This window comes from Madurella fahalii, assembly GCF_045866475.1.
Source record: "Madurella fahalii IFM 68171 DNA, scaffold_5, whole genome shotgun sequence".
Taxonomy (NCBI): domain Eukaryota; kingdom Fungi; phylum Ascomycota; class Sordariomycetes; order Sordariales; genus Madurella; species Madurella fahalii.
In genome coordinates, this window is record NW_027263975.1 from 1,032,028 (window position 1) to 1,057,575 (window position 25,548).

At 57.4% G+C, this 25,548-nt stretch overlaps 9 protein-coding genes across 9 annotated transcripts; 3 read left to right on the forward strand and 6 right to left on the reverse strand.

Moving 5' to 3' along the window:
- Positions 1 to 902: 902 nt before the first annotated feature.
- On the reverse strand, positions 903 to 1,198 carry MFIFM68171_08865 (uncharacterized protein; the record flags this gene model as incomplete). Its single annotated transcript, XM_071064284.1, has 2 exons — positions 903 to 1,097; positions 1,154 to 1,198. The coding sequence occupies 2 exons, from the start codon at positions 1,196 to 1,198 to the stop codon at positions 903 to 905; spliced, it is 240 nt and encodes a 79-aa protein (XP_070920385.1).
- A 1,296-nt stretch (positions 1,199 to 2,494) lies between these two features.
- Positions 2,495 to 5,485, forward strand: MFIFM68171_08866 (uncharacterized protein; the record flags this gene model as incomplete). The annotated part of the gene is made up of 2 exons (XM_071064285.1): positions 2,495 to 4,631; positions 4,848 to 5,485. The coding sequence occupies 2 exons, from the start codon at positions 2,495 to 2,497 to the stop codon at positions 5,483 to 5,485; spliced, it is 2,775 nt and encodes a 924-aa protein (XP_070920386.1).
- A 1,129-nt stretch (positions 5,486 to 6,614) lies between these two features.
- On the reverse strand, positions 6,615 to 8,247 carry CBH1_3 (Exoglucanase 1; the record flags this gene model as incomplete). The annotated part of the gene is made up of 2 exons (XM_071064286.1): positions 6,615 to 7,777; positions 7,836 to 8,247. The coding sequence occupies 2 exons, from the start codon at positions 8,245 to 8,247 to the stop codon at positions 6,615 to 6,617; spliced, it is 1,575 nt and encodes a 524-aa protein (XP_070920387.1).
- A 3,216-nt stretch (positions 8,248 to 11,463) lies between these two features.
- MFIFM68171_08868 (uncharacterized protein) lies at positions 11,464 to 12,051 on the forward strand (the record flags this gene model as incomplete). The annotated part of the gene is made up of 1 exon (XM_071064287.1): positions 11,464 to 12,051. One exon carries the CDS (start codon positions 11,464 to 11,466, stop codon positions 12,049 to 12,051), a length of 588 nt encoding a protein of 195 aa, XP_070920388.1.
- A 1,055-nt stretch (positions 12,052 to 13,106) lies between these two features.
- SFH1 (Chromatin structure remodeling complex protein sfh1) lies at positions 13,107 to 14,999 on the reverse strand (the record flags this gene model as incomplete). The annotated part of the gene is made up of 2 exons (XM_071064288.1): positions 13,107 to 13,202; positions 13,281 to 14,999. The coding sequence occupies 2 exons, from the start codon at positions 14,997 to 14,999 to the stop codon at positions 13,107 to 13,109; spliced, it is 1,815 nt and encodes a 604-aa protein (XP_070920389.1).
- Positions 15,000 to 15,670: 671 nt separating this feature from the next.
- Positions 15,671 to 17,650, reverse strand: MFIFM68171_08870 (uncharacterized protein; the record flags this gene model as incomplete). Its single annotated transcript, XM_071064289.1, has 1 exon — positions 15,671 to 17,650. One exon carries the CDS (start codon positions 17,648 to 17,650, stop codon positions 15,671 to 15,673), a length of 1,980 nt encoding a protein of 659 aa, XP_070920390.1.
- Positions 17,651 to 18,571: 921 nt separating this feature from the next.
- MFIFM68171_08871 (Endonuclease/exonuclease/phosphatase) lies at positions 18,572 to 19,816 on the reverse strand (the record flags this gene model as incomplete). The annotated part of the gene is made up of 1 exon (XM_071064290.1): positions 18,572 to 19,816. The coding sequence occupies one exon, from the start codon at positions 19,814 to 19,816 to the stop codon at positions 18,572 to 18,574; it is 1,245 nt and encodes a 414-aa protein (XP_070920391.1).
- Positions 19,817 to 20,192: 376 nt separating this feature from the next.
- On the reverse strand, positions 20,193 to 22,749 carry MFIFM68171_08872 (Mucoidy inhibitor A; the record flags this gene model as incomplete). The annotated part of the gene is made up of 2 exons (XM_071064291.1): positions 20,193 to 22,580; positions 22,636 to 22,749. 2 exons carry the CDS (start codon positions 22,747 to 22,749, stop codon positions 20,193 to 20,195), a joined length of 2,502 nt encoding a protein of 833 aa, XP_070920392.1.
- Positions 22,750 to 23,711: 962 nt separating this feature from the next.
- Positions 23,712 to 25,030, forward strand: MFIFM68171_08873 (uncharacterized protein; the record flags this gene model as incomplete). The annotated part of the gene is made up of 2 exons (XM_071064292.1): positions 23,712 to 24,505; positions 24,694 to 25,030. 2 exons carry the CDS (start codon positions 23,712 to 23,714, stop codon positions 25,028 to 25,030), a joined length of 1,131 nt encoding a protein of 376 aa, XP_070920393.1.
- Between the last annotated feature and the right edge of the window lie 518 nt (positions 25,031 to 25,548).

Genomic DNA, 25,548 nt, shown 5'->3' on the forward strand with positions numbered 1-25,548 from the left:
ATCTCTTGGAGGTGCCATGACCGCCTGTTTTGCTGATTGCCTGAAACCAGAATCAGGGCCACACGCTTCCAGGGATTAGGAGGCTGTGGCAGGTCTAGAATCCTTCGTCGCCAAACAGTGTGGCACAGATACAGGTTTTACGAGCAGCATAGATTGGGTCGTAAGAGGTATTGTTTGCCAGGTATTGGGACAATAGCCAGACAACCGAAGTGCGGCTGCTACTACCTGGCTAGGCCTAATTACCTACCTAGTCAAAGGATCCTGGACATACCTGGGCCCCCCTCCCCTCACCACTTGTCAACATAGTGCAGGAAGCTACCGCTGGCACCTTCGAGAAGACGTGACAGCCGTCTGCAGTCGGCGTGGCGGAGAGCTGCGTGTTCTTCTTCATGTCCTTCGCCTTGGAGAGGAACTTGGGCTTGCCCTATTCACCTCCAGCCGAGCGGATCACACGGCGCAGCTTATATGCCTCCTGCGCCTTGACGCTGTAGTAGAGGTACACCTGGGACGTGACCGCGTTCCAAGCAGCGGCCAGCGGCGTCCAATCGATGGCGTCGGTCACATCGTCTAGTCTCGCGCCTTTCCATTTGGAAATATACCCTTGTTAGCTGTGTCTGTGTGAGTTGGTTTAGAAAGCAAGGGCGGATAATGTACGAGCCTCCTTGGTAATGTTGTAGTCATGGACGCCGCTGTTGCTACCCTGGTAGATGATATGGCAGGCACTGTTCTTGGTGTCCTAGTAGGTAGTCAGATGGGTCTCGTCGCCGATATGGCTTAGTGAGAGCTTTGTCTTGCTCGGGTCCTCGTCCCAGAGTGAGTATTCGTAGATGGCCCCGAGTTCATTCCTGTTATAGTTAATGTGATAGTGCCACCGTTGTATCCTCTAGGAAATTTAGGACGGCTTATGGCTTTCTGTAGTATAGGAAGGCACTGAAACCGTCGCTCTCAGGACGCAGCGTGGTGACAATCCGACCGAACTTCGTCTCGGAGAAGAGATTGAGAGGCTGATAGACGGGGCTGATGAAGTTCACCTCAGCCACGGTCTCTGAAGTGGTGCCGTTGTTGACAGTACGCGTCTTGAGTCCGTAGACGGTCGACTAGACCGAGGTTAAGTGTGCACACATCAGCGCGAGGGCAGACGGAGGAGACATACCAGGTCACCCTGGCGAAATGAGGCGAGAGCCGAGTTCTCCATCATCGGCCCGTTAGACAAGGTGGACTAGGTCCCAAAGGTGGAACCCTTCTCCTTAGAGTTAGCCGTCGACTTGGTCGTCAAGTGAACGAAGCGCAAGGCACTGATAGAGAAAAGGAGATCTCACCGTCTTTAGCAGGATTGACAATGGAAGTGACTCCGGCCATAGTGGTCAGATTGAGGCAGCGGGACAACATTGGCGGTAAAAGTAATTGTAGGGTAGGTAGATAATAGAGGTAATTGTCTGAGAATGTTAGAGGGGAAAGTTTGGGCTGGTCTTCTCACGGCGAGCCAGGCGCTCTTATACCTTCAGCCCTCACTCAGCCTTGTCCTGCACGGGTGCCCGGTTATTAACCGCAGCGCCTGTAGTCCAGGCCATGGAAATAGTGTTTGTTGATAATCGTGCTTACTGCCAATACCAGAGGGCTGCAGTCGAGAGAACCTGCGTGAAGAGGTATTCGCGAGTATCACAGTAACGACTTTAAGTCACGGAGGTGTTCCAGTACTCCAAAGCAGGAGTAAAAGCAATTTCTTTTCCAGAACCATCGTATGTATCTCGTACCTCGGCCACTGTTGAAGTCTGTTGCGTTTGACGTAGCCTGAACATACAACATATCTTGGGTCCTCTCCCTTCCTGGACAGTCCCACGTGAAGCGAGACAACCCCTCTTTCGGTTACAAGCTCTTGCGGTAGCAGCTGCATGGCTCCCGTTGTAGCCTCATTCGAGCGAGCCGGCAATCCATTCAAACGACAGACTACCTACCTTGTCAGGTATCACTGCATCCAAGCAATCTGCTTCCCCTCGGGGCCAAGGCAAATGTCCCTATCTCCTTCCTGACATGATATCGCTCGTCGCATCGAAATTGCCTTGTTCGGTCAGCCTCCGAGCATCTCTGTATGGATGATTGGTGCATCAGTGCACACCTATGCGTGACAACCCCGCTCAGACGCCCGAGATCAGCACGGAATCGCGGAGCCTTGTCGGCGATAGGGAGCTTCGACGGGCGTTGAGGGCATCACATTGGTCGAGAAGGATACCCCATATAGGGGGCTGAGCCAATATTGCTACCTTGCGTATCGAGATGCAGGCAATTCAGCTGCTACAGATCTGCAATTATCGTTCTGTGCTGTGTAAGCACCGAGGGAAGTATGATCACGGACAGGCCGGAGCCTCGCACGGAACCCAATTTCTTTCCGCCCGGCGTTCGTCACCCGAGGCCTCAGTGATCTTGTTGCACACTCTATGGTTTCTGAAGCCACTATCCATCCCGATGGAGACCGGTACACTGTGTGCATAACAGCATGTCTCCAGCGATGAAGATGCACGAGTCAACACGCCGCGGCGTGGTTCAGATTCACGAGCATTGTCCCCAACGACCATACGTCGAGCTTACCGTGCCTAAGGATGCCCAGACAGTCACGGCGGCCTCGTTCACAACTGTCTCCCGCGACCAGGGCTGGGCAGACAGCAAGGTACAGTCATACACCTGGTTTGAGGTTGTCCTCCGGCGCCCCGAGGGAAAGAAGAGCGACCTGGGCGCCATCCGGATCCAGCACAATCGTGTCGCCAACCCCGAATTCTTCGAGGTCACCACCCGATGGGATGCCCAGCTTCCCGAGCTGCGCTCCAGCGTCTGGCTGCGGTCGCTCCGGCCTGGCGATGTCATTCAGCTCGTCGGCAAGGCAGTCTATCCGGGATGGGTAAATATCGTCAAAGAAGCCACCATCAAAATCGAATATCTACCAGCCATTCCCGGGGAGGCAGCTGAGCTGCAGCAACCCCCCGCTCCATCCATCCCCGTCAGCTACTACCGGCCTCTTGGGTACCTGAACCGGGAGATCCGCCTGCTGGTAGTCCAGCCCGGCAGGTTCGATGAACCCGTCCACGCCCGCTTTGCCCATCTCAGCCTCGCCGGCGAGCCCTCGGACCAGCACACGAGTTTTGAAGCGCTTTCGTACTGCTGGGGCGACTCGCCGGAGCGCGTGGACATTGCCCTCGACACCACCAACGGCACGGGAACAGTTCCCCTTAACATCTCCGGCACGGTCGCAAGGGCGATCCGACGACTCCGCCGTCCAGACACCCCGCTGCGCATCTGGATCGATGCCATTTGCATCAACCAGGCCGACGTTGGGGAGCGGTCACAACAGGTTAGCATCATGGGCACCATCTATTCGCGCGCCCAGGCGGTGCATATCTGGCTTGACGAGGGCAGCACGGCTCTCGAGGCGGCGCTGCGGGTGGTTCGCGACATCTCCAACTGCCACAGGCGCGTCTGCCCCGGCGGCTACGAGTGCTCTTGCCACGGAACTCCCCACACGCTTTGTGCCGCCGATTTCGATGCTCTAGAGCGCAAGGAGGACGTTTCGTTTGCTGGTATGCTTGAGATCTTCCACCACCACGCCTATTCCACCACCACCTTTGACTCGTATGCCATCGAAGCGGCAGGCGGAAAGGGCAATGTCCACTTTGCGTATTTTATGCAGAGTCTATTTCAACATCCGTGGTTCCAGCGTGTGTGGGTGGTCCAAGAAGCAACCCTCTCTCAGCACTGTACGCTCGTTCACTACGGCAAGGAAGTGATCAACTGGGCGGAATTGCTTTTTGTCAACAGATTGATCATGTCACGCCACTTTGACGGCCAGTCGCCGAACCTGCGAGGACAGCTCACGATGCCGGCCATCTGGAACACGTTGGCGGGCGTTCGGGATCAGACGCCGCTTCCACAAATGGGCCGACCTCTGGAGCTCAAGCCTGCGGCCGCGGTCCGGGGAGGTGATGAGCACAAGCCACTGAGAATATTGCAGGTGTTTCTGGCCGCGCTGGATATGAAAGCCACGGACGCTCGGGACAAGCTCTTCGCGCTGCTCTCCTTTGGGCAGGAGACGCGAGTCTCCATCCCGCCAGCGCTGCGGCCCGATTACACCAAGTCCGCGTCCGAGGTCATGGCTGACTTTACTCGCTGGTGGATCCACGAGTACCGGTCGCTGGATATCCTCTCCTTCATCCACTGCCACCCAGCTCGGGCATGGCAGAGAACTCTCAGCGACTCGGATCCGCGGGCAACGCAGCCCATCGCACGTCCGACATGGGCCGTCGCCACGGAAGGCTATTCGCGGTGGTCGCACATGACGCTGCTCGAGCAGTTCCCTTTCTTCCGCACCTCGGCCGACACCGTGCCGAACCGAGCCCTCCTCCAACATCCGGCAGATTCAGACGCCACCGCCGGGGATAGCGATGCCCGAACTAAAGCCAACCAGCCGCCCCTCCTCCGCCTCCGAGGTCTCAAGCTCGCCACCATCCTCGCCGTCGCCCACCCCCCAAAATCCATGATCTACCCCTATACCTACAACCACTACCGAGACAAAGAAAACAACAACGAAGCCGACGCTAAACTACCTTCCCCAGAGGACGTCACCGTCCCGACAGTCTTCCACCGTACGTCAAATCCCTGCTCCCCTTCCGTCACTTACAGCTCCGCTCCGGGCGGGGTGGGTTGCTCTTAATTACCGCCTTCCGAGAGAGTAGCACCTTTTTACTTTGCTCCGCTCCAGAACTTGCTCCTCCCGATGCATACCCCACCCCACCCGATCCCGAGTCAGGAAGGAAGAAATCATACCTAAGGTATCTGACATTGTTTTTGTTTTGGACCAGACCTCCTCGACCCGTCGGGCTACACCGGCATGTGGTCGCACCCGGGCATCAGCAACAAGGACGACGGCATGGGCCCCGACGTGCGCAACCTCATCTTTACCGACCACCTGCGCGCCCACGCGGGGTATTTTCCTGAGGCTGTGCCGGGCGTGGACGCGCTGCACCCGACAGGGATTAGTACCGGGGGCGGGAGTGCGGGTGCGGGTGCTGCTGGTGCTGGTGCTGCGGCGGATATAACGTCGGGGAGGAAACCCGCGCAGGAGCAGCAACAAGGTGGAGAAAGGTGTTATTATGAGCGCGTTACGCAGCACGGGGAGTTGCCCGCTTGCATCGGGCGGTGTTTCTTCGTTGCGTCGGCCGGGAAGGGGAACAGAGACCGGAAGGTAGAAGGTGGTGGCGAGGCCCTGTGGGGGCTATGTCCATGGACGGTGGGCGAGGGGGACGTGGTCGCCGTGCTGGCCGGGGGCAAGGTGCCGTTTGTGCTGCGGCCGGTGCTGCAACCGCCCGGGGAGGAGCAGCTGGGATTCTGCTATGAGTTGATCGGGGAATGCTTTGTGGATTGGGGGGATGTGATGAGTGGGAAGTGGATGAGGATGAGGATGGCTGAGGGGGAAATGGATGTGTTTGTGCTGGTCTAGATAGGCATGGTACCTTACCTATCTACTGTAGGTAGGGTGGCGCTAGTAGTCTTGGGAGACGAAAACCGGGAGCGATTAGTAAAGACATATGAATTAGAGAGGTTACTTGAGCCCGTAATACCACGTCGGGGCGGTTTGAAGATGGGAGACTCTGACCAGAATGAAACTCCAATGAGCCAGGCCTCATAGCCAATTCCCAATCAGTGGCGTGAATATAGACATAGTCCACATAGATCTACTGTGTACATTACCCGTGCCTGAATTCAAGGTAACATCGATCCCCGTGAGCCTTGGCCAACGTCATAATTCCGTACTGTGCAAATGTTCACCGAATCGGATACCTGCAGAATTATAGGATGGCCATGGTGAGGTATGGGGGTGTGCAAGAGCGAATCAAGACGGCTGTCCGTCAGGTTGTGCACGGGCCTACTCGCGGAAACCTCGACTTCCGTTGCGAAACCGGGAATCAGCCTTCCTCTAGATTCCTTGAGCTGAAATAGAAGCAATAAACTAGAACATTCTTCCCTCGTCCGGAGCTATAGCTGTATTCTCTCTGTTTCAACCTCTAGCCTCCTGCAGTCTTAAGAAATCCTAGAGCCGTAAGCCGGGCCCCGGACTATGTTTGGACACTAGAGTAGCGGAATATTGCTGTGTTAGCTTCGTCCTGTTCAGCTTACTAGTACCTGTACTCGACTCCAAAAGCGGCAAGGTATTTCCCGGAGGGAGAATAAGTGAATTCGTCTTTTATAGCAACGGAGAAGACTAATTTCTCTGGAGAGTACATCGGTATCAACACGTATAAGCGGTACCTTACCCGAAGGCCAATATCGCCGGGCAATGCTAGCAAGCCCGAGCATGCCATTTGATTACCCATTGCAAAAGCAAAAACCCTCCCTGAACGGAAATAAAAGTTGTTGCCGGGAAGCTCTTACACTCCCTTGTGGATCGCCCATCGTTCCCTCAAACCCGAATGCGGAATCACTGCTCAGTAGTACGCGTTACACGAGAACAAGAACATTCCAAAGGTCAATGCATCAATTTATGTACCAGAAGCGAACAAGAAAATCCTAACCATGCATCAAATAAACTATGTACAGTCAAGTATGCCGGTCCCTGCAGCGCTGACCCTTTACAGGCACTGAGAGTACCACTGGTTCTGGGCACGGCAGGTGTAGGGGCTCTCGCACTGAGTCGGGCCGCTATAGTTCTGGCCGCCGCACTGGCCCCAGCGGGGCACCGTCTGGCCGCCGGTCGGGCCGGTGCCGGCCTGGGTCGTCGACGAGACAGGAGGGCGGACGGTGGAGGTGGGGGGGTTGCCCGGGTTGCTGCCGCCGCCGTCCTCGAGACCGGCAACGGTCGAGCCGATGGGGCCGAAGCGGATGTTGGAGAAGACGACGTTGGAGTCGGGCGCCTCGGCCTCAACCTCGGCGGGGACACCAGAGGTGGTCGGGCACTCGCCGCGCTCGGCGCCCGGCCGGCCGGCAGCGTCGACCGGGTAGGTCGAGTCGAGCCAGAGCATGTTGGCGTGGTGGTCGTCCCAGATGGACATGACGAGCACCATGTTCTTCATGTCCTCGCCCATCTGGACCATGCCACCCTTCTTGGCGAAGTCGTCGATATCGCCAAAGGCGGCCTTCTGGACGTCGCAGAACTCCTGGGTGATCGAGTTGCCCGGAACGCCGGCAATGCGCGACTCGGAGTTGGGGATGATCTGGCCGTCCTGGGCGTAGAAGCGCTTGATCTCGGAGAGCTGGCCGGCCGAGTTGGTGAGGAACTGGGTGACGACCGTGATCTTCCTGGTGGTATCGACCGTCTTGCCCTCGCCGTAAAAGGTCGTGTCGCCCATGCGGTAGGCGTTGAAGTCGCACCCGTCGGCGTCACAGGTGCCGCCGTAGCGGTCCGCGCTGTAGGTACCACCGCACGAGTCGCCCTGGCACATGTGCTGGCCGAGCTGGGTGCAAGGGTGCGGGGTGAAGGCAGTCGAGATCCTGTTGGCCTCCCAGATGTCCATCTCGGAGCAGCACGTGCCCATGTTGCCAACGCCGGCATTAGGGTCGTTGCTCGAGCCGTTCCAGCCCTCGATGTTGGCGATGCCGTTGATGAACTTGATGTCACGCGGGCACTGCGCATCGCAGTAGCCGGTACCGTACTTGGCGCCAGCCTTGTTGCCAGAGTACTTGGAGAGACCGCCATCCGCGTCCATGGAAACGAAGTACAGGGCACCATTGAGACCGCAGCCAAGGTTAGACACATCGACGTCGAAGGTGAACTCGTTGCCGAGCAGGTTGAACACTGTTTTGCTCGTTAACCTAGCCCCACCGTCGGCGCCAGGTGGATGAATACTACTTACTCTGATACTTGGTCTCAGACTCCATCAGGTACGTGCGCGAGCCGACGTTGGTGGCGTGCTGGCCCTCGGTGACGAACCTGAGGCTCAGCGAGTCGCCACTTGTGGTGATGCCGTAGGTGGCAGAGTACTCGGCGCCATCAACGCAGCACTTGGAAGCGCAAGACTCGCCCGTGTTGCAGATCGACTCATCCCACTGGTTGCCGCTGTAGCAGTTGTCGGCGCTCGACGTCGAGTGCGTCCACCGCCAGTTGGCGTCAATGACGACGGAACCCGAGACGGACGTGCAGCTACCTCCAGACGTGCACCTCGACCACGACAGGGAAGGGTGCCTCTCGGTGGTGAGAGTGCACACCTGCTGAGCCGTGGCGGATGCCACAAGGGCGGCGAGCGTCGCAAACTTCTTGGCGTACATGGCGAAGATCTAGAAGTGCCGGCTGGTCCTGGGGAAGGCAGTACGTGACTGGGGATGAGGATTGCGAGATCAAGACGGGTGGTCCAGCTCTGCGCATCCCGCATTATATAGCCAGCCTTCTTGCGCACATCGCCATTACCAGGGAACCAACCCTCACGGCCTGACGGGAACGCCCTCCACTCGGCGCCATTGTTCGCCACCAGGCATGGCATGGAGACGGCTCCCGGGCCGTCGACTCTCGAGCAGGGTGGCCGGGCTCGCGCACCTACCATGGTGGATAGGGAATAGCGTCGCCTCGTGGCTGGGGACGACCGAAGGGCAGTAGGCAAAGGGGGCCGCGGCGATCAGGGCAGTCTTTGCGGGGTGTGCGCAAGGCGAAGCCGAAGCCGAAGTCATGTCGCTTGCTCGTCCCGTCATGCCCCAGGCGGCAGCTGGTGGGGTGAAGGAGAGTCACGATGGGGAGGCGCGTGGCTCGTCTGGCGGCGACAAGCCAAAACCGTCGATGACGGCCGGGGCTCGGGGCGGCGATGTCACGTCGTTCCTGGTACGGCGAAGGCTGGCGTGAGCACGGACAGAGACGTCGTGGAGCCGAACGAGGGAATAGATTAAAGTTGCCGGAGGGAGGGCAGGGGATAACTGCCGCTCATTGGAGCGGTTTTGTGGTGTGGCAGCCAGGGTTCTACGGAGGCTATGCGCCGAGTGCGACTTGGGGAACAGCGTCTCTGGGCCTGGCGATGCCGAGTATGGAACGGGTTGCGGATCCCAGGAACAAGCGGGGAACGCAGTGCGCTCCGAAGGGCCGCCTGTGGTTATCCTCCAATCTCGGGGGGGAAACGCCGCGGCTACATGCTACACGTACACTCCAGTCCAGCATTGCGTGCGTTCCTCGCGTCCGACGAAGCTTTGGGGAGAAGAAACCGCATCCCCCGGTTCCCCACAATCGCGGGACCCGGGCTCCTCACCCCCGCATTCTGATCCAGACCCTGATCCAGGTGGTCAGGTCCGAGGGTCCCAGCATTTTGGGCGAAGGAAACAGGTTCTCATCGTTCAAAACAGACGATGCGAGGATCCAACCTGCTCAGGGCTGCTCAGTGCTGCGCAATCATCCCAAGTCGTTGGCCGAAGTTGTTTCCAGACCTGAGGCTCAAAAAAAACCAATTTCTTTCCAGGCAACCGGGACGCTCGACAACCGGGAAATGGGTTGTCGTCGCAATTTGCCGATATTGCGGATGTCATGCGCGGTTCTCTTTCTCGTTCGCTGTTCGCTGCCCGCTGGTCGATCTCGGGTGGGAGGCAAGCGCAGCGCAGGGCGCAACATCAGATTCCGCCCCACCCAAAACGGGGATAGGGCAGACCCACACTACTGCTTGGCACCTTCTCGCTTTGTTCAAACGGCAACTCCTCCCGGGCTTGACTTGTCCTATCTTTGGCCTTTTCGGACCTTGTCAGCACCTTAACCCGAGCTCGGTCGGCTCGCGGCATCAACAACCTTTGATGGTCCCGTCATGGAGCCATTTGAGATTCTCGTTGTCAGGCATTTTTCAGCTCTAACTAATTGCACTAGCTCTGCCATTGTTAGAAACTTGCTGCTGCATGTATGATGTCCCCAAGCCCAACTCTGCCTCGACGAGCAATTAAGTTGCGGCTGAGTGTCTACTGAGGCAGCAAGGCTTTGGTCTGTGAACAAGGCGCTGAAGATCAAGAGTTGTTATGAAAATATTTTGCCTCCAATCCGATTTGTTAGAGCTGAGAACAACTGGGGCAGTGGCTTGCGACGGCTCGACATGCCATAGAATTCCGGCGATGCTATGTACGGTAGTGCCAGATCAACGCATCCTCAGTGCCTTCTGACCTGTCAGCCTCACGCCTAGCTCGCGGGCGGGCGAGCTGCCTCGTTCCGGTCAAGAAGGAGGCAACACAACATCGCTAGGCCGTGCCTTGCGGGCCTCCGCCAAGTGGATCCGGTTCAGCTGCTCGACGTTGGTCGACGCGCGCCTCAGTTGGAGGAGGCGGAGCGAGCAACCGACAACCTTACCAGTCACAGCCAGGCTTGCTCCGAGTAATTAGGTCTATAACGTGCGGTTGCCGCGTCCGCGCGTGGCCTATCTCAAGTTAGAAACACCACACGGGCCGAGACCCGTGCTGAAACAACAGCCATTTCCATACAAGATTGGAACATACATTGTGAGCGTCCAACGCGCGAGGATTCGAACTACTCCACCATCGGCGGCATGTAAATTCAGTAAATTGAATGAAGAGACGAGATATGAAATCATGACGCATAAAGCGGATGGAGGAAAGCCTAGAACCGTTCTCGGGATGTCATACCGAATGCAACTATGCCACTGGATACTAGTGTAATTATTGCGGGTGTTACGCTTCTGCTTCCTCCTTTCCCGGATCCCGAGCGCCACGGCTCAATACCTTGGGTGGAGAGGACGGGAACTTGATGAACCAGCGCTGACCCCCACGCTGAGCGAAGTGGCCGTCCACGATACGAATGAATATTGGACCTCAAGGAAGCAAACGGCTCACCTGGCGTTGGTTTCATTGCGCTAGCCTTCCTTAGTACCGCACTCGGAATGGCCGAGCATAGGCACCGATCTCTTCTAAGTCTTCTTTGACCCGAAAAATGGGGAGTTTGTTCCTCCCTGGGTAGGACCGCCTCAAACGAAGCCCCACACAGCCTGCCCATGCGCCATGCCTGCAGTGCATGACTTTTCCGCTATCTTTAGAGCAAACGAATCATAGCATTTTCTCATTGAGGACTGCCGTCGGGTCAAGCGACTCGGAATGAATTCGTTCCCGTTCTGTTCTGCCACATAGTTCTTGCTCAGCACTAAGCCCTGTCATAATCAACATCTTTGTCTCAACGCCCACTACCACGATAGGAACGTCACTGCCCGTTGTTCAGACGCAAAGAATTAGCAATACCTGTCCATAGCGTTTTTCTGGATACTCTCTAAATCTGTAAACTAACAATAAGTTTAGCTACTTTACTAAAACAAAGATGATCGCTATAAGTAAGGAACGGTGCGGGGTCAGGTCATTGGAACATTCCCTCGAGTCATTTCTCACAACTCAGGCACTTCCCCTTAACTATACAAGCCCTCACATTCCCTCCTCCTCCCCACCGCTCGCTTCCTCCTTAACTAAACAAGCCTTGACCTAACCCTCGTCTAGACAAACCCTCGCATTCTACGCTCTCCCGTAGCCATGGCCCTGCTTCTACACAGAGACATAGCGAGCCGTGCCGAGGACCATGCGACGAGCAATGTTGGTCCGCGGAGCGATACTAACTTGGCCACGATCCTCGCCGCCGTCTTGTTCGCCGTTCTCGTCATGATGTTGCTAACCCACGCGGCGCTGAATCTGCGGGCGTTCGTAAACCGGCAAGCCCAGCTGATGTCCCACTACCAGACGGTCGCGTCCTACTGGGAGACGGTCGCGCAGGGGCGCGCCAGCGCGGACGCAGGCGCCTCGACATCGGCTTCTCAGAATCTTCCGGTGAATGGTTACGAAGGTGCCGTAGATTCGGAGAAAGCCCCGAGCGGCGTCAAAGACGAGGGTTCCAGTCACCACCAAGAAGAGGAGGGCAGCGCACAACAGAAGGCTGCTCAGAATTTACCATGGGATAAAGCTCAGGGGCCGGTAACCCTGCAGACCCCAGAGGGACTGTCTTCTAGTGGCTGTTGCGTATCAGACGATGGCGCTTCTGGCCATGGTCAGTCCGAGGATGTTCATCTACATCCCGAGGAGAGGCCGTCTAACAATCTGGAGACTGAAGTCGAGAGAGCCGTTTAAAATGCCCTGGGCACACATAAGGTGAGAATTGTCCTAAAGAGCCATCTTGTACCCTTAAGCGTCAATGAGCAATCGAGAATGGCTATGTGGCAATAGATCCTTTGGGGGACTCCATGTCTTCAACTGCTGCAATGGTACTGTAATTCAAAAATCTCAACTATTTCCGAAACTATGCCCTGCCCGATATGCGGGTTGACTCGGAAAGCCAAGACCAAGAACAGCGTTTCTGCAAAAATTGATCCGTTGCCGCAAGTGAATGTCGACACCGCAGAATGGGGGACTGAAGCGGGCTCGGGATTTGGCGGTTAGGTGCGAGTAATGGGTATAGTAGAGCAAAGTAACAGCGCGATTTCCTGGGCGTGGACTAGGACACCTATATCAACAAAGAAACGCTTGAGGACGTAATTAGCCCGCCTATTAGGATGCCTTTTTATGACAGAATGGATGCCCACCTATAAATCGTGGATGGAAGCCAACACACAACGCAATCACTCGAGTGATTCCCAAACTCTCCCTGACAGTGAATAATCTTGATCCGTCAGCTCTCCGAAAAACCAAGTAACAACGATTCGCTAAGTCTACAATACAAGCGGCAAGGGGGTATACGTGAGAAACCCTAATCCATGCCATTAATCAACCTTGTTTCGCAGCGGCCGACACCCACCGGTCTTTCCTTCTTAGAGCGACCCGACTATTTTCTCAGCTGATCAGACGTGTAAGACGCAAAGTGACAATTCCAGGATTCCAAGAGAAACAAAGTCTTTCGCCAGGTCCGTTTTCTGACGCCAATAACTTGCCCCATACTTACGTATCTGATCATACACTTCCTAGCACCCAGTCTTCCACCTGAATAAACACCCCACCGCAAATCGTACCACTCACTCCTTCTTCGACCTCCGACGAGGGGAATCGCTCGTGATCAACGCCGTCATCATGAGCCTGCGCGACTTGCGGGGCGTGGCCGAGGTCGAGCTACCGTCGCCACAACCACAAGTCAACGACGATGATTCCCGCTTGACCTTGGACGGACTGCCATTGATTCCCTTGCCACTCACCTAGAACGGCCGGGCGTCATTGGCGTGCAGGTTCCTGATCCAGCGGGGCAGCTTGCGGTCGCGCTCGTACATGAAGCCGCAGTTGTTGCAGAGCGACTGTGTGTGTCAAGTATTAGCAAACAGCCTATATATGGATGGGCAGCAGGAAACCAAAACTGGTCAAGTAGTACTCACCCTCGGTCCGTACGGTCCGGGCCTGACCGCCCACACGCTCGTGCCCCAGACCCGGCAGTGGGTACACCGCCAAGTCATGCGTTCTGCCTCGGTCAGCGTCCCGCCGCCACCATAACCGCCCGCATCCCCCGCGGGCGTGCCCCTCCCGCCGGGCGTGCCCGACCTGCCGGCGGGCGACAGGCTCCTAAACCGATTCCTCTTCTTCCTGCTCCGCTCGCCGCGGCCCATCCTCTCCTCCTCTTGCTCGATCAGCCCGCTAAACGCAAAACCCATCGGAACCCCGCCCGCCAGCCCAGTATTACTGCTGAACCGCGCCGTCTCCCGCCTCAGCCGGCGAATCTGCCTCTCCCGGTCCCCCTCACGCTTCTCAATCTCCTCCTTGCTCAGCGTCTCCAGCTTGGGCTCCCAATCGTCCGCCAAGTGCTCCGGATCATAGCGCCAGCCCGCCCCCTCCCCGCCGGCCGTGACAGCCGCGTCGTTGGGGAACTCGGCCCCGCCCATGGCGCCTCCGCCGCCGCCGCCGCCGAGCGCGGCCCAGCCCGCGACCAGCCCGCCCGACTCGCACGCCTCCTTCTTGAGCTTCAGCACGGCCTCGTAGATGGCGTGCGTCATGGCCGGCACCCACTCGCCGTGCAGGCCCAGGTCGGCGCACGTCTGCTTGGCAAAGATCTCGGCCGTGCCCGGCGGGTGCAGGAGGGACCACTCAAACTTGTCCGTGTAGACCTGCGACGAGAGGTTGATGTTGAGGTTGATGATGCAACGGTACGTGTCGTCGGCGCTGAAGTCGTCATCGCCGTCGTCGTTTGGGAGCGGCGTCGCTTCGGCCGTCACGTCGCCGTGGGCCGTGTGCACCACGGCCGGTGTGCCCGGTCCCGGGAATCTGGAAGGGGTAGAGGGCATGATGCTGCCCATTGGAGTGTCGGCTCTGGATGCGGCGTTGGGTGCTGGGGTGGCGGCATCGAGGTGGGTGATGGCAGCCTTGGCTGGTTCGGGGGCGCTCGAGCGGTTGACGTGCGAGTGGAAGAGGGGGTGGAGTGCGACGCCGGCGTATTCTTCCAGCTGAGTCCGTATCTGCTTGCTAATCTCGGCTATGGTCGAGGCGCGGTTGGGGAGGTCCAGGTCCTGCACCAGCTGGGTCGCGAACTGGTCTGTTGTGATTAAGCTCTCGTGGAGGTTCCATAGGAAGGTGTCGCGGAGGCGGTACGGTACTGTTGTCTCCTGCGGCTTGTAGAACGGGTGGTTTGGGTCCACGAGCCCTTGGGTAGGCACGGGCACTTGCGGGGTGAAGGAGGGGATGTCAAGGTCGATTCGGATGGGTATCAGAGTGAGCGGGAGGCAGGCCTGAACGTAGTTCTGGGCATCAGACCGATTAGGCCGCATCTTGCCCATCCAGTCCCGCCAGATTCCTTGCACCTCGACAGGTTCTGATGTGTCCTTGCCGACCTTCTCGCTCGGGTCGACCTTGGCGGTGCTGTCATCGCGGCGTAGGCTGCGCAAGCCGGTAGGCCGGCGGCGGCCATCTTCCTCATCGTCATCGTAATCGTCATAGCCGTCCTCGGCGTAATTGATGATAGTGGTGCCCCGCTTGGTGGTGCGCGCGAGGGGGTTGGAGGGAGCGGCGCTTGGGAGGACGGGCTGCAGGAGGGCATTGTTGTATGTGCGCAATCTGGGGGGGTACGACGACAATATCGCCTGCTGCGACTCGGATCGCGCCGTCATGGTGGAATCGGGAATGCTATTCGCAGTGCGCGGGCTATCTCATATCGGCGGGGGGGGGGGGACTTGGGGCGCGCCGAGTCGAAAAGAGGGTCGCTGCTAGGGCCGAGTCGCTCGACACAGGTGCGACAGCAACGAGTGCGGGTTCTCAAGGCGATGGCGGGGTTGATGGGTGAATTGATGAAAAGAGGCAGCGTCGCGGTGTCGAAGCCAGAAATTGTGGGGTTTTAGCAACCGTGACGCGCAAGTTGTCACCTTCCTTTGTTTCGCGAACTATTCCCAGGGAACGCTTTCCTTCGAACGCTCGCACGCAGTCAAAACGCGACGCATCGTAATGTGGGTCGCCAGGACAAAATAAGTTAGCCCCACGGCAAGGGGGTTCGTTGATTATGTAATCTGCCCGCAAGGCTGTACAGTTCTGTAAGGTACATATTCAGTGTTCTCTGACACGCCATGTGCCTGCTGCATCTGAAGCGCTAACGTCACCGAAACTGACAGCCATGGACAGCACAAGATTGTTTGATGAATGCATTCTCATCAACTACCAAGGTCATCAACTACCAAGGAGCTTAACTAGAGGGGCCAATACTAGATAGTTTGCTGCCACCCGATTGCGAGTTTGTGGAGCGGAAGATGCTCACTTGATCGTCCCCCAATGCCATCTTGTTTGTTGCTCAGAGTCCGAAACCCTCAATGCCGAGCCATTCCACCAACTCGCTGTCGTTTGCCTTGGCGACGAGCAGATCGTTATTGTTGTCAGCAGAAACGGCAGCAGCTTTCTTATTGTCGGACACCTCCGCCGCATAAGCTCTGTCATTGCCATCCCCCAGTCCGTCTCCATCAGTCGAAGCCTTCTTCTCACCACCATTAAGAATTCCCGCCATGCCGCTCCCAGTTGTGACACCTACGCCGTTGTCCCTATGATATCCCGCCCTCCACTCCTCCATCCACTTCTTCAGCCCATCATCCTTCCTCATCCACTCCTCCAAATCCTCAAAAATTTGCATCAGAATCCTCATGTCCTCGCGATCCATCTGCCATCCCTTTGCCACCACGACCTCGTTCTCCTTCGCCCCGTTCTTTTCCACTTCGTTCTCCCTCACCTCGTTCCCCTTTATCTCATTCTCTTTTACTTTATTCTCCTTCACCTCGTTTTCCTCCGCCTTCTTCTCCTTCGCCTTCTTCTCCTTCACCTCCCTCTCCTTCACTTCGCTCTTTTTCACCTCGCTATCCTTCACCCCGCTCTCCTTCCCCTCCCTCTCCTTTACCTCCCTCTCCTTTACCTCCCTCTCCTTTACCTCCCTCTCCTTTACCTCCCTCTCCTTCACCTCCTTTTCCTTCACCTCCCTCTCCTTCACCTCCCTCTCCTTCACCTCCTTTTCCTTCACCTCCTTTTCCTTCTCCTTCTCTCTCTCCAAAACCCACCCTCCCGACAACACCTTGAACCACCTCCCATCTGCACAATTCTTCCACACCAACCCCTCCCCATTCCTCTGCTCCGCCCTGGCGATCAGATCCTCATGGCCCCGCGCCACCGACCACACGGTATAGTATCCTAGGACAGGCACATGACCGACCCCGATGCGGCTCGCAAACTCCACCACGTCGCGCGGATCCCAGCGCCTGGAACGCTCAATGTCAAACACGGAAAAGACGAGGAACTCGTGGTGGCCGCGCGGGTAGTTGTAGGGGTTGCCCTGGATGCTGGCGCCGACGAGCTCGCCGTGGACCGCGATGCTCCCGTTGGCCTGCGGCAGGGCGGTGTGCAGCGACGCGGCGAGGGCGGCGGCCCAGTAGGTGTACTGTTGAGGGGTCGCCTTGGGGTCGACGAGGTGCGGGAGGAGATCGGCGTTGCGGGAGCAGACGCCTAGGCGGCCCCCCCGGTGGCGGGCATGTTTGAGCAGGCAGTAGTCCCCGCCGTCGGAGGGCGGCAGGGGAGGGAGCATGGCGTAGTAAGGTGAGTCGGAGCGGACAAAGTAGACTGTCATGCTTGTGCCGTCCATCTTGACGGATTCCTGGAAGAGGAAGGTGCAGTATTTCGGCTTGGTGAAGAGGTTGGGGCAGTTTTGCACGCGCTCCATGTCGGGTTTGAGGATGAACTTGGGGTATTTGGGAAAGGCGGCCGGCGACGGACCGGAATTGCCGGTCTTGGACTCGCTGAGCTTGTCGCTGGGGTTTTCCCACTTCTTGACACCGAGCGCGTTGCTAAAGTCGACCATGCGGAGGAACTCGTCGAATTGGTCGTCGGTGTGGGTACTGCAGCGTTCCCAGCGGAGCTCAGCGATCTTCCTCTCAATGTGTGGTAGATCCCGGAGGTGGAAGATATGCCCCTGGGAGATAATCCTTTTCCGGTCTCGGCCTGTCCAAGTCGACATGCCCACGCGGTAGCCCTCTTCACCGTCAAATGTGATCATGCCTCCAACTTCGGCAAAGAGATCGCTGAAGTCGGCGAACCTACAACCAGCAGGGAGGAAGGAGTCAACTTCCAGGAAGACCACGAGGTCGCCCTCGCTGAAGTCTTTGGTTTTCTTGACGACCACCTTCCAGCCGTCGATGTTAATGACCTTATGTGTGCGGCTGAGAAAGCTCGTAGACGCAACACGGCGGACAGTGACCAGCTTACGAATGTGGCTCTGGATCTCCGGCTCGGCCATGGTTTCTGCATTGGAAGGAAGCGTTGCTTTGGCACTTGTAATGGCTTCTTCGAGCCAGCCGCGAAGGTTTGGTGTACGAAGTTGAACGGACAAGACTGCTGAAGCCATCTTGATGCCGCCAAGCAGTATTTAGGCGAAGAATGCTTTGCCTGGGCCTGTCTCCAGGTATCTGAAGAGTGTATGGATTGTGATAGTTGTGATGGTTGGAAAGATAATGATAGATGAGTGGTCTGTTTGTGAGATGATTTATATCTGGTAGAGAGTACTTTATTCGAGCACGCCTAGGGGAGAATGACTTGAAAGTACCCACGCGATGACTCACCAATGGAAAAAAGGAAACGATGAACGGACGGAAATTCGCAAGCAGCTGATAGCAGTAATTCAACAGCCAGCAGGTGAAAGGCCGGGGCAGTAGATATCGAGCCTGGTGGATTCCCAGATCTGGAAAGGAAGGGTAGGCGGAAGGGAATGATAAGCTGTGGTGAAAGGGTCACTGTCTGTGAATATGGTTTATTGCCCGGGGTTAACTTTCCTACTCTGCTCGGCGTGTGGAATCAAGGGAGTAATTGAGTTGTAGGTAGTGAGTCATCTCCTGGAGGTTTCTCGTCTTGAAGGAGCCCAGCACATAGAGATAAAAAAGACATGTAAATACTAAACCTAGCCGAGGACCTGGTGACCTTTCGACAAAGCGCGCCTAAGATTAACCCGATGGTTATTAGAAAGTTAATATGATTAAGGAACCTCAAGTAAATCAACTTGAAATTATCAAAATTTGCTCGTGAAACAGGTGGACTGATGTGTCACATCTGTCATATTTCTGCTGCTCTTGGTTGCCCATTTCATCCTTGGTTATAATCACGCAGGTGTAAGTTGGGCCATGATAATTGTGGTATTAACAAGAGCTCGAAAAATGCCCTTGAATTATTCTTGCTTCTGCTCAGGCTTCTCATCCCAAGCAACCTCAACCCAAAGAGGCACATGGTCACTCAGCCCTCTTTCCTGGGGCGTATCCAGAATCCCCGTCCCTAGAACCCTCCCAGCCTCCCACAGCCCCTTCGACACCAAGATCAAATCCACCCTGTCACAACTACTCCCCCACTCTTTCGTCCGAGGATAATACGTATACTTCCTCTCCTTACCATAGATAGCCCGAAACACGTCTACCGCATCCAGGCACTTCCCCTGTCCCACAGCGCCTTCCACATACGCCCCAGCTCGCCTATTATCCTCCTCGCCAAAGAACTTCCGGTTAAAATCCGCACGATTCACACAATGCCGCCTCGGCCAGGTCCTCAAACCGGGATACCCATCGACCACGCCGCGCGCCACATTCAAATCGCCCGCCACCACCACTCTGAACCCCCTGCCCTCCAGCGCAAGACACTCGTCCCGCAGCCGCGAATGGAACGCTACCTTCCAATCATGCCTCGTCCCCACCACCGCCCCGGTGGCCGGGTCGCGGTACGGCGCGCCCGTCCCGTTGACGGCGTACACATTTACCAGCGCCAGCACCGGTTGCGCGCCGCCGACCGCCTTCCGCATCTCCACGACCCCGACCCGCCCCTCCAAGTCCCACTCCGCCCCCCTCGCGCAGACCACCCACTCCCGCGCAAAGTCCCGCCGCAGCACCGTCCCCACGCCGTACAGCTTGCCCCCGAACCCCCTGGCATTGTACCGATCGCGCGGGAGGACGGCGTGTAGATCGTAGGCGCGGCTGTTGTCACCGTCCTCGGCGTCGTCTCCGTGGTCTGGGTTGGTCGGCAGGGCGTTGAGGGAGGATTGGAGGGCGGAGAGGGTGGCCTTGGCGGTGCTCCCGGGGGCAATCTTGAGTTCCTGGAGGAAGAGAGCCTCGGGGAAGTTGTGGCGGGAGAGGAAGGCTCGGAGGCTGCTAGGATTGGTGTTGCTGCGGCTGGTGCTGGTGTGGGGAGTGGTAGTAGCGGCGGTGGTGCCTGATGCGAGAGGTTTGAAGAAGGAGGTGATCTTATGGGACGGAGAGGGGAGGTACGGGTCGACTCCGTTGATGTTCCATGAAAAGATTCGTATTGAGCGTCGGGGGCGCATCGACTCCGGGTTCGGGTTGAGCGAGTTGGATGAGGGCGTCGATTCGAGGGACGCGGGCCGTAGTTTTCTGCGCTTGGTGGGCGGGGGGCTTATTTCACGGTCCATCTGTGACACAGTCTAAATCTCCTAGGTTTTGTGAGCCTTGTTTAACATGTAAGGCTACGATGGTGAGATGACGTTGTTATTTCAAGTCCCGGATTCCATATTAAGGGGATTGTGCTGATGACGTCACCCATTGGGTTTACACTAGGCATCGCTTACACCACTGAACCTACTACATGAAAGGTACACAACGTTAACAATGTATCACAGATCACCTGAAAAGAGTAGAGAGTTTGAAGGCAATATTTTGTCATTCTAGTTCGCTGTTCTCCTACCCAAGCTGCAGTTCCAACCCATGGCCAATTTTAAATCCATGTCAAACTGATTAGTAAACCAAGAACCAAATCATGCCAACAATAAACCAAGCGATGCCCCCTTATTAACACTGCGCTACCCTCTCCCCCGTTGGGAAAGCGACTTCGTACTGCAACGTCAACTTGACGCTCTTCCCGGCATTCAGCATCACGTCCCACGACACCTCCCCAGCCTTCTTCAGCATTGCCGTCGCCCTCCCCCATTCCTTCTCATCCTTACCATCCTTCCCAGCCACTCCCGTGGCGACTGCCTTGCCCCCAGCCAGCCCTGCCGGGTGCAGAACATCGACCTTGAGCTTCTCATCCTCCGACACAGGCACTTGGTCCAGCACCGTGATGCTGACCGGCTTGCCCGCCGTCGCCCGGGTATTGACGAGGGTGATCGTCCGGGTATACACCGAGTTGTCGCCCTTGGAGAAGACCCCGGTGGTGCTCCTCGTCACGTCCGGCTTGGGATAGGCGACCCTGATGGCCGGGTCGACGCCCAGCGGCATGTTGAAGCTGTCGCCGGCGCTGCAGCGGGGGAGGGTGGAGCGGCCCATGAAGGTGCCGTCCAGCGTGAGGCCGGTCGGGCCGCGGAGGAGAGTGAGCTTGCTCATGTTGCGCAGCCGTGCCTTGAGGTAGGCGGCGGGCTTGTACTTCGCCACGACGGTGCGGGAGAATACAACGTTGGAGAAGGAAATGCGGGCGATACGCTGCTTGGAGGCGGTCGAGCTAGGCTTGAGCGTCTTGAGGTTAGGCAGGTCGTAGGTCGCCGTGAGGCCTGTCTCTTCGAACGATGAATCTTGGAAGGCGACTTCTGGGGTTGGCTCCAGCATCGTCTGGCCGTCGGCGTCGTCGGCTTCGTCGGCTTCGTCGGCGGCGCCCGGGCCGTAGTAGTCCGCGGACCCTTGCGGTGGGCCTGAGGAGCGGCCCTGGACCGGCTTGGCAGATTTTTCAACGCTTACTACGGAGGAGAGATTGAATCCCTTTCCTTTCCGAGCATATGAAATCCCTTCCGCTATTTCATCGGGAGGCGCGCCTCCCCCAAAGAGACCTCCCCCAAAGGGACCTCCGGGAGGAGCCGTGGTCGGTTTGCTGCCAAACACGCTCGCAGCCGGCACCACATTGGCATTTCCCACGTTGCCGCCAAAAAGGCCACCGGAAGCGTAACCTTGGGGTTGCTGTGCCCCGAATCCGACTTGCTGGGCTTGCGGAGCAATGCCTCCGGCATTCGTTTTACCAAATACTGTTGAGTCAGCCACCGCGGCCATCTTAGGCTGGGTGGGAGCTTTAGAGATGTTAGTTGACGAGAACGAGTCACTAACTCCAAAGAGATTTGCCCGAGGCTTCTGCTGGACCAGCGCATTTTGGGCTGCATGGTAGACCTCCTTCTCGGCTCGTTCCTCTCGGCTGTGCGCGATGTCAAATCCATCCCACGGGCCACCCCGGCCGGCCAGCTTGAGACGCCACGGCACGAGGCTGGGAATGTCATCTTGCAATCCTGAGAAGTTGGCTTGTGAGGTGCTCAGGATGACTCTGCTGTTCGACCAAGTCTCGGACGTCATGTTGGTCAACCGGGCATCGAAGCACAGCGTCGCCGTGTTCGTTGTGGTCGAAAGGGCCAAGTCATAACTGGGAGACCAGAATGCTGATGAAGTCACGTAGGAGAGCGAGAGGTCGCAAGCCAAACTGGCCGTCTCGTCCGCAGGACTGTTTTCCTTCTCCGAGATGACCTTGACATCGGTCAGGCTGGCGACGGAGGTCCGGCGAGAGGACCCGGGAGTGAAGTTCGTGGCATCCAGCGTGATGCGAACGCTGTAGCAGAAGCGAGGCCAGAACTGCTCCCGTTCCTTGCGGATGCGAGTCTTTTCTTTTTGACGCTCCTGGTCGCGCCGCCGCTGCTTCTCCTGCAGTTTGGCCTTGGCCTTCTTGACCTTGGCCTTGGCTTTCGCCGCCTTCTTGGCCGCCTTCCCATCGAGCTTCCACAGGCGCAGTTCTTCACGCCGCAACTTCGTAATCTCCTTGGTCAGCTCGCGGTCACGGGCGGTGCCTTCCATGTGGTCCTTGAAGACCTTCTCGCGCTCGGTGCGGTACGTCTCCATACATGGCTCAATTTCGACACTTGGTTTCTTCTCTAGCGACTTGCCGTAGCCATCGAGGAACCTCAGCCGGCTCTCGGCGCTGGCGATCCTCTCCTTAGCGCGCTTCTGCTCGTCGCTCAAGACCACCAACTTCTCGCGGATCTCCTCCAAGGCATCGTTGACTTTCTCCTCGTCGTCATCCTCGTCGTCGGACTCGTCCTTGTCAGACTCCGAGTCCGAGTCGGGGTAGATCTCCTGGAAGATGTCGCGGTTCGGCAGGAGCTCGACAGTGATGTCTGTGATGATAGCCGAGCCGGTTCCCTCCACCTTGATAGAATGCTCATCGGCGGTGGGAGTCACACCGATGACTGTGATTTCGTTGGCGCCTGGCTAAGCGGTTGTTAGCGTGGAATAATAGAGAGGGTTGCCGTTCCCGGTCACCTACCTTAAGGGAAACATTTTTGAGGTCTCGTGTAATTTGGGCTCTGGTCGGGAAGAGGGTGACAGAGCCGGTGGGCAAGTCACGGACATGGAACACTTGCTTCTGAGGGTCGTCCATTGTCCTTGCAATGGCGTCTGCGTCGACGGAGCTAGGTTTGGGTGCAAGGGAAGGGCAGAGAAGACGGTAGCCCTTGGCTGGATCGAACCGAAGACATGGAACGGGGAGCAGGAGCTGGCGGGAAGAGCCCAGATATACTTATACCTGGGCGCCCGAGCAGGAACCTCAGGCTACCGCGAGCTGAAAGGGCGCCAAGTTATCGTGGATCGTGGACAATGCAGGTACGAGGCGTCCACCTAAGGTTGAGGAGGGGTATTTGATGACTGAAGCCTCGCAATTAAACGGCGGCCTCCGCCAATGAACACCGTCGAGGGGCCATCCGGCCTGGTGCCTACAGAAATATCAGTCACTTTTTGGTGGTTTGTCACGCAGCAGTGACTCAGAAGCTGGACCGCTGACAAAGAACGGCCGGTGACTAATCACTGCGGCTGGGGTTCGCAAGGGTCTGCTGCACGGTTCTGCTCAACTGTGTAACGCTAATTGCTTAGCGTCAGGCGCAGTTCGCGGCCATTCTGAGATTCTGCCTTGCGCCATGTTGTCAAAGCAAAATTGAGAATTGAGGACGGGCGAACAGGGCCAGGTACTGTACGTAGAAGTTTAACCACAATGTCGGAAGGTGGGGGGGCCCCGGGGCGTTCCGCTTTTCGCGGTACGTGTACCGTACTGTACAACAACCGAAGCTCTCTCAAACGCGGGGGATCCAACCAAGCTTTCGATGCCCCACAACTGCTGTCACCTCGACCCCCAATCCCAGCCCCCTCGACATGACGGAATGCCTCGTCTGATGCATCGAACCGCACATCACCATTGACGTCTTCTCAGAGAGATTTTCCTCTGCCGACGCGCCTCAACCTTACTGTTTTTTTGGCGGATTAAGTCCCGTTACTCTAAAACCCATCTTCTATCGTCTAGCACGCCTTTCCTGTTCCTTTCCGGACCATCCCCACCAGTCAGTCCCCATCATGGACCCTCAACCTCACCCACCCGCCTCCGCACCGCCCTACGGACCTCAGCCGCCGCATCCTGGCCCTTCAGACTTCAGCCACGGCCCTCCCCCTCCGGGCACCTTCAATCCCACCCTCCCCTACCGTCCCCATTCAGACGTCGCCGTCCATAGCGCCAGCTACTACATTCCAGGCCCTCCTTCCGAGGGCATCTCGTCATACCACACGGGCCCAGGCCTACCGCCAGCCTCAACCCAACAACAACAACAACAACAACAACAACAGCCACCTCCTCCATCCTCCTTCTCCGCAAACCCAGCACATACCAACAAGCCCCCCGCCAGCCCTCCACCCCTCACCCACGCCCCACCCATCCCCATCCCGGACCCAGCTCCCCGGCCCGCCCACTCCACATCCCTGCCGCACCTCGCAGCGGCTACAGCCGGGATGCCGCCGCCCACCACATCGTCCTCGGCGCTCGGATACCCGGAGCCGATGACGAGCACGCGCCTCAGCGACGCGCGCGCCGGCGCCGAGGCCGCGCTGCGCGAGTACATGAACCTGCAGCGGCAGCGGGCCATGGTCAACGGCGTGGGAGGGGTCGGGGTCGGGGTTGGGGTTGCAGGGATCGGAATGGTGAACGGGAGCGGCGGCAAGTTTGGTGGGGGGGAGGCGGCGGGCGTGGAGGAGCGGTTGCGGGCGCAGGCGGGGATCGTGCTGGGCCGGTTGCGGGGCCTGAAAGGGGATGTGGGAGGGGTGGTTGGGGAGGGGGAGGGGCAGAGGTGGAGGAGGTTTTTGGTCGGGGGGATTGTGTAAGTTTTTCTTTCTCTCGATCTCTCTCAAGCCTTTCTTTTTTTTTTTTTTTTTTTTTTTTTTTTTGGGTGGGCGTTTGGCCGGGCTGGCTGGGTGAGTGTCGGGGATAAAGAGAGAGAGAGAGAGAGATGTTGTTGTTGGGCGTTGTCAGAGATGACGGCTTACTGACAGGCAACCCACCCTCAAGTGCATCCGTCATACCCATCGTCAAGGCGCTCTTCCGCCGGCCGAGGGACGATGACGAGTCGTCCAACGACACGGAATATGCGTTTAGGAAGAGCAAGCGCCTCATCGCGCGGGTCCTGGCGGCGACGCGCCGGCCGGGGATCGCGACCGTCGCCTTCTTTGTGTTTGCCGTGCTCTATGTCTTCCAGAACGAGGTCTCGCTGCGCGCGGGAAGGTCCGTTCAGAAGCGGCTGAAGAGGTTGACGGCGAAGGTTGAGAACGGGACCGAGGATATCACCGAGGAGGATTTGAAGTTACTGAAGGGGTGGAGGTGGAGAGTTTTGATGTGGACGAGTTGATAATGTATCGATGCTTTGGGGAGTGATGGGTGATGAGTGACGAGTGACGATGATATAGCATAGCTTTATGTGGTTATTTGGATGTCTGGAGCGGGCACTATACGGTTGGTAATTCTAAAGTCTGACATGATGGAATCTAATGCCCTGTTTCGCTTGCTCTCGGCCGATGGACGATCCCTTTCCCCTGACCAATTCCTTGCCTAGCTCGGAAGTTTCGTGGCTTTCTGTAATGGAGCCATCATGGCTACAGCATGCCTCTCGAAAAATAGCCGTTGAACTCACGGGGTCTGCGAACGCCGTAGCCGGGAAAGGACAGTCGAATAGTGTCCATGAAAAGCTTATGCGAGAATACCAGTCCAAGTAATAACTGAGAATGAAAACCACGCTGCCGATCTAAATACTGCCGCTGGGTAACGAGTCGCTAATTAGTACCGCCAGGCATATATCCGCTGTCGTGTTCATTTATCAGGGTTGCTTGTTCGGGCGTGATATCATACTTGGCTTGAAGGTGGTTTATT